Raw genomic sequence first — 11071 nt, 5'->3', positions numbered from 1 at the left:
CCCAATTTCTAGGATAACTAACGTCCCATTGGCTGCCTATAAAGAAGGGAAAAATAAACAGAAACCATCGTAATAATAAAATAAACCCCCCCAAAAGGGAAGAACCTTCCTACAGGACATAGAATGGTTGAGCGGAGCGTTATTTTCTCCCTCTCTTTTCAAGGATCTTTCACTCAGGGAGTTGCCAGTAATGAGGATTCGTTCAAAAATGCCAGGACGCTGCGCAGAGGTCAGTCAAGAAGGATGAAGGAATAAAGAAGCTCTGCACTTTGGCAACGAGAGAGAACAGATTAAGAAACAGACTTTCGGGGCTCACGATGACCACTTTTTGATGGGAGAGGGAGGGATGGGGAGGGCCGGCCCGAAGTGCAAGAAATACCCCCAATTCACTGGAGTCGCCTCTCAGGTCAAGTCCGGACAGTGACAGAAGGAAATGATATCTCTTCCTATCCGAGAACATTGCAGAACCTGCCGATTAAAGGAACGGGACGGAGAAAAGCCAGCGAACCTTTCTCATTAACTCTTCCGATGCGGCCCCCGAGGAAAAAAAGGAAAAGCGCAGCCTACGGGGAACTTCAGTGCAAGTCTCCGAGCAAGGCAAATCACGTGACAAAGCCGGCCCCGCCCCCTGCCTCTGGATCCGAGGAGTGTCACGTGATCTCGGGGATCGGTCGGGAGAGTCCACGTGGGCGCCTTCCGGGTGAGTCCGGCTGGGTTGGAAAGAGGGCGGTGGAAGCGCCTGGTTTTTTCCCGGCTGGCCCTGGAGGGTTACGTGGGTCTCTCGTTTGGGCTGCTCAGTTGCATCGGGAGGAAGGTGGGGAAAGAAGGAGCAGACGCGGGAGACTCGCCTTCATGGGAATAATCAGATTTAAAAAGAGTTCCGGTGAAGAAGATGCTGGCAGAGAAATTAAAAGTGGGGTGTCTAAGACTTGAGGGAAATGGGATGAAGGTAGAGCGTTCTCAGCCACGGAAGCCCACTGGGGGAACTTGAGCCTCTTTCTCGTTCTCAGTTCAGCTTCGCTCTCAGGATGATTGGGATCAACAAATGGAGAAGAGTACTATATTTGTCTGATTTAAACTCTTGAGCAAAGGCAGGAGATAAATCAACTCCATTAAAAAGAATTTCTCCTTTCCACTTTTGCATTTAAAATATCTATCTCAAGTTTCCTTCAAGCGATGTCTTGTTTAAGAAATAATGAAGGAATCTTACTTGCCTGGAGGAAGAGGGATATGGTGGAGTAGGGCAGTGATGTCAAACCTTTTAGAGACCGAATGCCCAAACTGCAACCCAAAACCCACTTATTTATCAAAGTGCCAAGGCTGCATCAGCATTGTGCCCTGAGGGGAGCACTGGGGGCGTGGCTGGGATGAGCGTGGCCACCTGGATGTTGCTGGGGGGGAATGATTGTGGCTGGGCAGGGTTGGGGGAGATCCAGGGGGGTCTCTGGAGGGTAGGGCTGTGGGAAGAGGCACGTCCTGCGGGGTGAGGCGAGGCAGGTGCTGGGATGGCTGCTGCCTGACATCATTGGTTCCCACACAGGTCAGTGAGCGCATAGAGGCCAGTGGTGTCTGTCAGCGGCCACAGCCTGCCAGCCTCTCGACCAGTGCACTCGGGATCCGCAGCCCAATGCCAATACCAGGGCAGCCCTCCAGCAGCGGGGGGAGGCACATGATGCAGACCGCCCGACACCTGTGTTCCGTCCCATCTGTTTTTGCTTGCGGTTGGAGAGCAGGTTGCTGCTGGTCATCTCGGCCCCCTCACAGATCTTGCCCTTGGTCCACACCTGGAGCCTGTTCCCCTCATGCACCTGATGCACCATGGCTCTGCCTCAGGCTGCCGCTGCCAGCAGCTTGCACAGGTCCATTAGGCCGCCGCCCAGAGCGGCAGCCCCACCCAGCACAAAGGAGGTGAAGCAGCCGCCTAGCAAGCTTGATTAGAAATGGTAGAGCACACCCATGCCCAGCAAGCCAAAGGCCACTTTGAGCGGTCACCCCGAGCGGGGAGAGCCAAATTCCCATTGGCGCTATGGCCCCACAGTCCCAGCTAGGATTGCATTCCTCCCCCCTCATCTTCTGTTGGGCCTGGACAGCTATGATGCCAATGGGGATCCGGCTTTCCCCACTTGGGGTGGCCTTTTTCCTGCTACCCTGGGCCTGCTCTACCATCTCTACGTGGGGCTTCCTAGCTGACCGCCTTTCCTCCTTCATGCTGGGCAGGCCTGCAGCTCTGGGCGGTGGCCTAATGGACCTGTGCGAACGGCTGGCAGCCATGGTAGGTACCAAGGTGCGCGAGGGGAATGCACTCCACCCGCAGGCCAAGGGCCATGCAGCCCCTGCTGCCGGATTCTGTCAGCCCATGCGCTTTCAGCAGGTGGAGCACATTCCCCTTGCACACCTTGGTACCTACCGCGGTTGCCAGCCACTTGCACAGGTCCATTAAGCCACCGCCCAGAGCTGCAGGCCCACCCAGCATGAAGGAGATGAAGTGGTTGGCTAGGAAGCCCTACATAGAGGTGGTAGAGCACGTCTAGGCCAGAGGCAAATCCCCATTGGCGTCATGGCTGCCCAGGCCCAACAGAGATGGGGGAAAGGCACCCAATCTTAGCTGGGACTGGGGGGGCATGGTGCCGATGGGGATCTGGCTTTCCTTGCTTGGGGTGGCCTTTGGCTTGCTGGGCGTTGGCATGCTCTTACCACCTTACTCAAGGTTGCTAGTTGGCCGCTTCACCTCTTTTGTGCTGGGCAGGGCTGCCGCTCAGGGCACCGGCGGTGGCCTAATGGACCTATGTGAGCTGCTGGCGGTGGCAGCGCGTGTGACCACAGACAGGGCTCTGAGTGCCACCTCTGGAATAGGGGATGGAGGTTTAGTTTTTCTCCAGGTCCATGGCTTCCTCCCCACCCCACCCAGTAAAGTGACAGGCTGTTCCACAGGCCAGCTGAGGGTGAGGAGAAAGAAGAATCTAGTGAAGATCATGAGAGAAGGGGAAACAGCTTCCTTCCCTCCCTCCCTCCTTCCCTTCCTTCCTTCCTTCCTTCCTTCCTTCCTTCCTTCCTTCCTTCCTTCCTTCCTTCCTTCCTTCCTTCCATTTTTGTCTCATCTTTGGTACTTTATCAGTAATTAAAGGCAGCAAACATACTTAATATTCCTTCTTTCTCTTTTTCCCCACAACAACAACCCTGTGAGATGGGTTCGATTGAGAGAGTGACTGGCCCAAGGTCAGACAGCAAGTTTCACAACTAAGTGTAAATCTTTGTCCCCCTGCTCCAAAATATAATACCTTAATCCACATTATTACATATATTGGAAAGGATGAGCCAATGGATCACTGGTTGTCTAGTAATTACCAAAGCTTCCATATTTTGGACCAACTGTAGCTTCTGCATTATCTCCAATAATAGGACAATAATGACGATTGATCCATTATGTTTTCTGAAAGAACAAGGTGGTATGATGTTTAAAATATGTTGTGCCTATAATCAGCTTAAGTAGAGCTTCTTGACTTCCGTTTGCTTGCAGCTGGGGCTAGACAATGGAGTTAGCTAGCCTTTCTCCTGTTGGTTTCTGGGAGGCTTCTCCTGGACAATCGGGGAGACCGCCATCTCTCCTAGGTCCCTGGGTCTACCTTCCTTCATTGCCACCTCTCCGGGGCGGCTTCTGGCCCATTTAGGGTCCCCAAACAGGAAGAAACTCAGCTGAAGAACTCAGCATCCCGAATCTCTCAGCTGATAGCACTGCTTGCCGGAACAGTAAGCCCCCCTGAAAGTAAGCCCCAGCTTGATGTGTGGGTGTGGGTCTAATATAAGCCCCCCCCAAAAGTAAGCTCTAGTTTGGGGTTGGGTAAAGCTGCCCCATGCGCCCCGTACCGCTTACCTTACTGGTAGGACTGCCACAGCCAGGCCTCCATTCCCCGACACTTGTCAAGCCATGTGGCTCGTCACGCCAGTGCCACCGCTCACGGCAGGAGGTTGCACAGCGCTTATGCCATTGCTGCTGCTCATGACAGAACGCTGCATTCCGTCGCTTGTGGCAGGATGCCGCATGGTGCTTTGGCCCGTTTCCGCCACTTACAGCAAGAAGCCAAGCAGCTCTTCAGGCCATTTCTGCTGCTCGGAAACAACAATGACCTGAAGACCCGCTCAGCTTCTTGCAGTGAGTGGCGGAAATGGCCCAAAGTGCCATGCGGTATCCTGCCGTGAACAATAGCAATGTCCCAAAGCGCTGTGCAACCTCCTGCCATGAGCAGCGGCACTGGTGTGACGTGGGAGGCCTGGCTGTGGTGGTTCTACTGGTAAAGGGCCGCTTCATCCCCCCTTAAAGCAGCAACAGCACATTGTGCCACATGGTCAAGCAGCAGCGCGACAAGTGTCGGGGTGTGGGAGGCCTGGCTGTGGTGGTCCTAAGGTAAGACACCCCCCAGAAGTAAGACCCAGTCCCTCTTTTGGAGGCAAAAAATATATATAAGACCGGGTCTTATTTTTGGGGAAACATAGTAGCTTCATTGAGCTTCAGGAAATAAGTAAAAGCATTTACTGACAGGTAAAATGTTTGTGCTTACTCAGGTCTGATTTTGGTTTTGCTATATGCTCAATGTCTGTTTGCCTTCTACAGCAGATATTTTTTCTCATTCTCATTTTTTTCTAAACTAACAATGTAGATGGGAATTTTAGATCCAGAATGGCTGAGAAGAAACCATCCCGCGGGCAACCATGGCTGCTATTATTGATCGTTGCTGTTGCCTTCATTCACTTAGTTGTGTGCCCATTTACAAAAGTAGAGGAGAGCTTTAATCTACAAGCCATACATGACATTTTGTATGAAAAGCTGGAATTAGATAAGGTAAATCTTGTTATTTTCTGATTGTTCTGTTTTTAGTTTGCTACTGAGTTATTTTCAAAGCCAGTAGCATCTTAATGATTGTAATTATACTAATACTCTATTATGCTCTATTATTATTACTTGTCACATGTTTTTGCATGAATATAGAAGAATTAGAAACAATAGCTAATTATTTAGCTGGATTATCTGATTGAGAAATTATCCAGGATTAAGTGTTTAATTCTAGTATTTTGTTCATCGAGTATATTTTTTTTAAAAAAAGACTAGGCCATCTATAGGCCATGTGTAGACTCCAATTACCCATATATGTAATTCTCAGAATTTCCCATGCTTTTTGATTTTCGGAGGCACCATTGCTGTTATCTTGCTCACTTTATCTGCCAATAACATATTTTGCTGCAATGCTTCCAATTAAGTAAAAATTAATAGCACAATCTACAGATCAACTGATTCTTGGACTCAAATACTGAAGATCTGATCTCCACCTTAGGGGAAAAAAATCTCTATGTAACCCTTTAGAACTATTGATATTGGAATCATGTGAAGAACTTTACTCTATGAATTGGTGTTCCAAATAAATATTACTTAAATTTCTATGATTGTTTCCATAATTGGAAGAACTAACAAAGCAGTGAGACATTAAACTAAGAAGGATTAGTGAAGTAGTTAAGGAATCATGCTAGAATCTGCGAGACTGTGAGTTCTAATTCAACTTTAGGTACAAATCTAATTGGATGACCATGGGCCAGTTGCTTGCTCTCAGCCCTAGGAAGGAGGCAATGGCAAACCACCTCTGAAAAATCTTTACAAAAAAACTGTAGAACCTCTTTATTTATTCCCAGATAAAATCCCAGTAACTATTCCTCTAAAGACATTCCTGGTCTTATGAATTTTGGAGCAAACACATTGATGACTAATTTGAATCATCTTTGCTTTAACTAAAGAACAAATATAATAACATGAAAGAATTTCTTTTTGTATATACTTTATATACCTGTGTTGTGGATTTTTTTTTATTGCAGTATGATCATCATGAATTTCCTGGAGTTGTCCCAAGAACATTCCTTGGTCCAATTTTTATTGCTCTTCTTTCCAGTCCAGCTATCTATATATTGTCCCTTTTACAAATGTCAAAATTCTACTCCCAACTGATAGGTATGAGATGGAACCATTTTTCTTTATGGGTGTTTTTATTGTATTGTAAATCATTGTAATTTCTAATACTGTTATATAGTCAAAGTTAGTTAGACGTGAACATTACCTGGTATTATTTCTATTACGGATAATAAAGCTGATTTTTCATTGTTATTCATGTTATTTTGCCATCAGTCCGAGGAACCCTAGGCTTGACTGTGATTTATGCCTTATGGCGGCTACACAAAGAAGTGAGAAAGCAGTTTGGTTTTACTGTATCCCAGATTTTCTGCCTAATATCAGTTACTCAATTCCACCTGATGTTTTACTGCACTCGTACCCTCCCCAATATATTTGCACTGCCTATTGGTAAGTACTGAGCATGCTTTTGAAAACCTTCCTTGATCAGTAAATAATGGTAAAGCAGTGTTCACAATGACATAGTAAAAGGGGTTGTGATTGGCTTGAGATGTTCTCTTGCCCACAGCTGAGAAGGTCAGCAGATATAAATGCACTCTGTGTCTGATGTGTATAAATGAAGAACGGGAGTGCCTAAACCCACCAAGCTGTGGGATGGGAGACCACCCAGACATTTTTTGAAGCCTCTTCCCACCAAAATTTTTGAAAATCAGAAACGTAAAATACCAGGGGGGGGGGAAACTAAAATAGGCTTAATATTATTTAGAAACAGCTCCACTCCTAAACACAAAGGTAAAATAAATCAGAAAATTCTAACCCAACTGAGTTGAGATCGTTACTCCAACCTGTAGAACTCTCTCTTTAAAATATTATGTGCACCCCCCCACCTCCAATTATTCTCTTCCAATGGTGCAATTTATGATCCAACCATATGCTTTAATGGGAATGAATTTAAAGTTTACTGAAAGTTTGATTTTGATTATGTAGTAGATTTGTTAATTGCTTTGATATATTTAGATCCTGATCGCGATTAACATGCTAAGTTATTAATACCTGATTTTTCTGTTCATTTGTTAATCAGTTTTACTAGCAGTTACATCTTGGATACAACAAAAGCACCGCCCGTTTATTTGGTTCTCGGCTTTGGCAATCATTGTCTTCAGAGCAGAGCTTTGCATATTCCTGGGCCTTATGCTGCTGATAACTCTATTTAATAAAAAACTCTCCATTACGAAAATGTTTTTCTATGCTGTTCCTGCAGGGGCTTTTTGGTTAGGTAAGTGGTTTTGAATTAGTGGGATTTTCTTCAGAAATGGCTATTCTAAACCTACACTGCAAAATTTTAAATTACATTACTTCTTAATCTCATTTTAAAAGATGGAGAGGAATCAATTTAAAATTGACATGTACTAAAATACGTGAACTGTGAGCGATATACAAGATATGACCATAAGGGAACCTGTCCATCACAGTTGTCACTCATGATAGTCATAATCATGACTGACCTGATTTTATGACCTTTTTTGCATGTGAATCATCACTACATGAACATCACAGTCATTAAGCGAACCTGTGGTTTTGTTATGCTGTGGTTTTGGCAAAACTGTTGTAAAACTTGGTCATATGACCACAGGATGCTACTTATGGCCATAAATACAATGCAATTGCTGAATACCCAACATGCAGTCATGTGACAGCGGGGGAACCTACGGTCAAAGCTTTGAATTCGGTTGTAAGAACCCCCCCAGATAGGAACATCAGAACTTTAAGTGTTCGCTAAGTGATTTATAATTTAAGGTGATTTGGTCCTGTGTTACATATTTTATATCAGAGATGGACTTTCAGGTATTGTTGGATTGGAGATCCCATTATTCTTCATTACTGACCAAGCCGGTTATGGCTTATGGGATATAGATTTATCATCATAGAAAGTATCATGTTACTTATCTATCTCAGATAGAGCAGGACCAAGAATGGGAAACTGCCACCTAGATAAGTCCCTGCAATTTTCTTGGAACAGTTTCAAAAGTGGTTTGCCATTGCCTTCTTTCTAGAGCTAAGAAAGAGTGACTGGCCCAAGGTCATCCAGTTGATTGCTTGCTGAGCATGGAGCTGCAACTTCTGGTCTACCAGTTTCTAGACTGCTGCCTTTAGCCATTTTACTACATATACACTGTGTGTGTGTATCTGTATGTGTATGTATGTGTATATGTGTGTGTGTGTGTGTGTGTGTGTACACACACATGCATATTTACCATTTTTTTAAAAAAAAAGTTTTTCCAATTCAGTGGATTTTTCTATTTATTTGTATAACTTGTCTTTCAGCAGCTCATTTATAGTAACCTGAGATCTTGCTAACAAGATTTGATAGCAAAATAGTTGATATTTGGGGATAGCAATGGGAGTTATCTATACAGGAAATTTATCCCATTTCTTAATTCTTTCCCCAAAGCATCCCCAAACAGCACCATCAGTATTCGGCTAACATGCACATGGGTTTGAAAGGCATACCTTTTGGCCATTTGCTGAGTTTTTAAGAGTGGAATTAGGCATGGTTTTCCTCCTGAAGTTTTCTTGCTTCAGTTCCATCCAGAAACACTAAAAAAATGAACTCCCCCACGTCCCCCCAAAAATCAGACCTATCCCATTTTCTCTTTTTTGTCAATATCTTTTGCAAGGCTCCAGCAGCTCATGAGAGACAGTTATGATCCTGATCTTGGGAAAGTTGCCCATCCCAGATGTGCAGGAAGGAAGCTTATGCAGATAAGGAAGGCTCTGCTTATCTCAATCTGACCATTATATGAGAAAAAGGTGATATGGATGGGAACATTGGAATATTGAATAATCCATTTTAGTGTGCATGCCTAACTCCTGACTGATAAACTGTTTTCATGATGAATTGATATTTTTATGTGCACACTCAAGATTCTTCCAAATCCTAGAGTGGGTAGAACTGTCTTGGCATCATTTAGTCATGTAAAACTATAATTTCCATAACTTCAAGGGCATACCTATTGCCTATGCCGGTGGTAGAATAAGATGAGCATGTAGACTGCATCAGAAATACATCTCCTGAAGCCCAGGACCACATGCTGTCCTTGAGGGGCTTGAATGTGACCCCTAAAGATCTCCAAAAAATGTTCCTAAATTGTTACTTTTGATATGTTTGAGTTGGAAAATTATTGATTGTATGATTGGAAAATAATAATCTTAACTGTAATTAATCATAACTATATTAAATTTTAAATAAATGATACCTATTTTCTTGGTCTTATCAACTACTTTTGGACTGTGGGTCATGTTACATTACTCAAAAGCTGAGTGTAAGTAAAAATTCTGCACTGCGGTTTAGTGTGCAATTATTGCCCTTTGTGGGACCCTGCCCTTTGTTCATCAGTTGTGCAACTAGATCATCTTAGCCTGTGGACTTACTTAGCTTATAAGAAGATGATGGAAATATATCTTGCTTAATGCAAAAGAGAATTAGCCAGTCCTATTGCACATAGAGGCTCTCTTGAAAATTCCAAGTGTGGCTCTGGATGTCTCCCAAAATCCTATCTGAATGGCGGACCTTGCCTCCATGTTTTTAATCCTGTGAAATCAAACCAATGTATTTCTTAACTTCAGGCAGAAGGGGTAGTAATTAGAGCCCTTTTCAAGTCACAGCCTTGTGATTCTGCAGCCTATGCACTCCAATCAATATTTCAGATAATAGGCTGATTTCCATCCAGTTCTGGAATGGCCGTCATATTTATTGATTCCAAGGCATGTTGAACCAACATTGTTGCTATTTTAAATGATTTCTGCATAGCTCCTCACTTTTGGCTGTTTTCTCCTTTTAGGACTCACAGTGGGTGTGGATTCTGTGTTTTGGAAGCAGCTCTTGTGGCCTGAGGGAAAGGTACTTTGGTATAACATTGTCTTAAATAAAAGCTCCAACTGGGGAGTATCCTTTTAAACACGGAGGAAGCAAAATTCTGTAGCACAATGTAAATGAATTCAATATTCACAATATGAGAGGAATAACTTCAAATAACTAGATGAGGTAAAAAGTTTTCTCGTAAAACTCTTTATTTTGCATCCTTTCCAAGCCACATCACTTTCTAGTCATAGCAAGAATTGTAATTTGTATGGAATCAAATACAAAATATCTTTAGCCATTTCTATTTCTTACACTTGATTCCACATTTCTTATCTTATTCTACTGATTTGTGGATACCTTTGGTGGTAGAAAATTAAATTATCATGCAAGGTTTCAGCTTCTATAGAACGCTCCTTTTATATTAAAAGATGGATATATACTTTCTCCCTCCAGAGTGTGAGTATTGGAATGGAGAGAATAGTGATGGGCTCCATGGTTCAGCCCAGTTAATATTGATTTTGTTTTTCAGCCCAGATTCGTCACTTTCAAAATGACATAGAAGTGATCGCTTATAAACAGGACATGAGCATTATTGGTGCTACAAACTTCGGTTTGCTCAGAATAGGGAGACTCTTATACAGCTTTAAAAAAAGACTTTCTCTCTTATTGAGTTAAAAGCTGGAGCCTTTAAATCAGGGCTCTTCAAACTTAGCCCTTTTATGACTTGTGGACTTCAACTCTCAGAATTCCTCAGCCAGCGTGCTTGTTATTGTTTTAATTCTCCAAAGTAGGAAGATCTAGAACAGTGGTTCTCAACCTTTTTAATGCCGCAACCCCCAACCGGTCATAAGTCAAGGATTACTCAACCGGTCGTAAGTCAAGGACTAAACCAGTCATAAGTCGAGAACTTTCCCTGCCCGGGAGCGCTGCGCATGCGTGGTGCCGCCCCCTGCGTGGCCGAGGCGTAGCTGGCAAGCGGCAGAGACGGAGCAGGCCGACTACCAGCTGGACCACCAGCTAGCCCAGTCCAAGGGAGATAAGGCACCCGCTGGGCTCCACACGCGCCAGCAACCCTCCCTGCGCCCACCAGCCTCCCACCTCCCACCCCTGGCCCTCTTTTACTTACATTTTTAGTAGTTGCTCAGCAGGGAGGGGTGGAAACTTCCAGACAGCTCGCCTTCGCTGCAGACAACTTGCAGCACCATTTGCAGAATGGGACTTTTGGTGGGTTCAGCAGGGCAGAGACAGCCTGGACAATTCCTATTGGCTTTTGAAAGCCAATAGAATTAGACTCTATTCAGGAGAGTCTATTCTATTGG

The 11071-nt window shown here is 44.4% G+C and overlaps 1 protein-coding gene across 3 annotated transcripts in view; it reads left to right on the top strand.

Moving 5' to 3' along the window:
• The first annotated feature begins 48 nt into the window (after positions 1–48).
• Positions 49–11071, top strand: part of ALG12 (ALG12 alpha-1,6-mannosyltransferase) — a 29553-nt gene continuing 18530 nt past the window's right edge. For all 3 annotated transcript variants that reach the window (XR_005556720.1, XM_039343431.1, XM_039343432.1), the window contains exons 1-6: positions 49–700; positions 4656–4837; positions 5860–5992; positions 6167–6340; positions 6972–7166; positions 9733–9836. Coding sequence is in view for 2 of the 3 variants with exons in the window: in XM_039343431.1 (XP_039199365.1) it covers positions 529–700; positions 4656–4837; positions 5860–5992; positions 6167–6340; positions 6972–7166; positions 9733–9836 (960 nt within the window). In the remaining variant the exon portion in view is untranslated. The remainder of the gene's footprint in view (positions 701–4655; positions 4838–5859; positions 5993–6166; positions 6341–6971; positions 7167–9732; positions 9837–11071) is intronic.

The sequence above is a fragment of the Crotalus tigris genome, unplaced genomic scaffold (assembly GCF_016545835.1).
Source record: "Crotalus tigris isolate CLP2741 ecotype Arizona unplaced genomic scaffold, ASM1654583v1 scf7180000017850.1813134, whole genome shotgun sequence".
NCBI lineage: Eukaryota > Metazoa > Chordata > Lepidosauria > Squamata > Viperidae > Crotalus > Crotalus tigris.
Note: the sequence above shows the minus strand (reverse complement) of the source record. Positions and strands in the feature narration are given on the sequence as shown.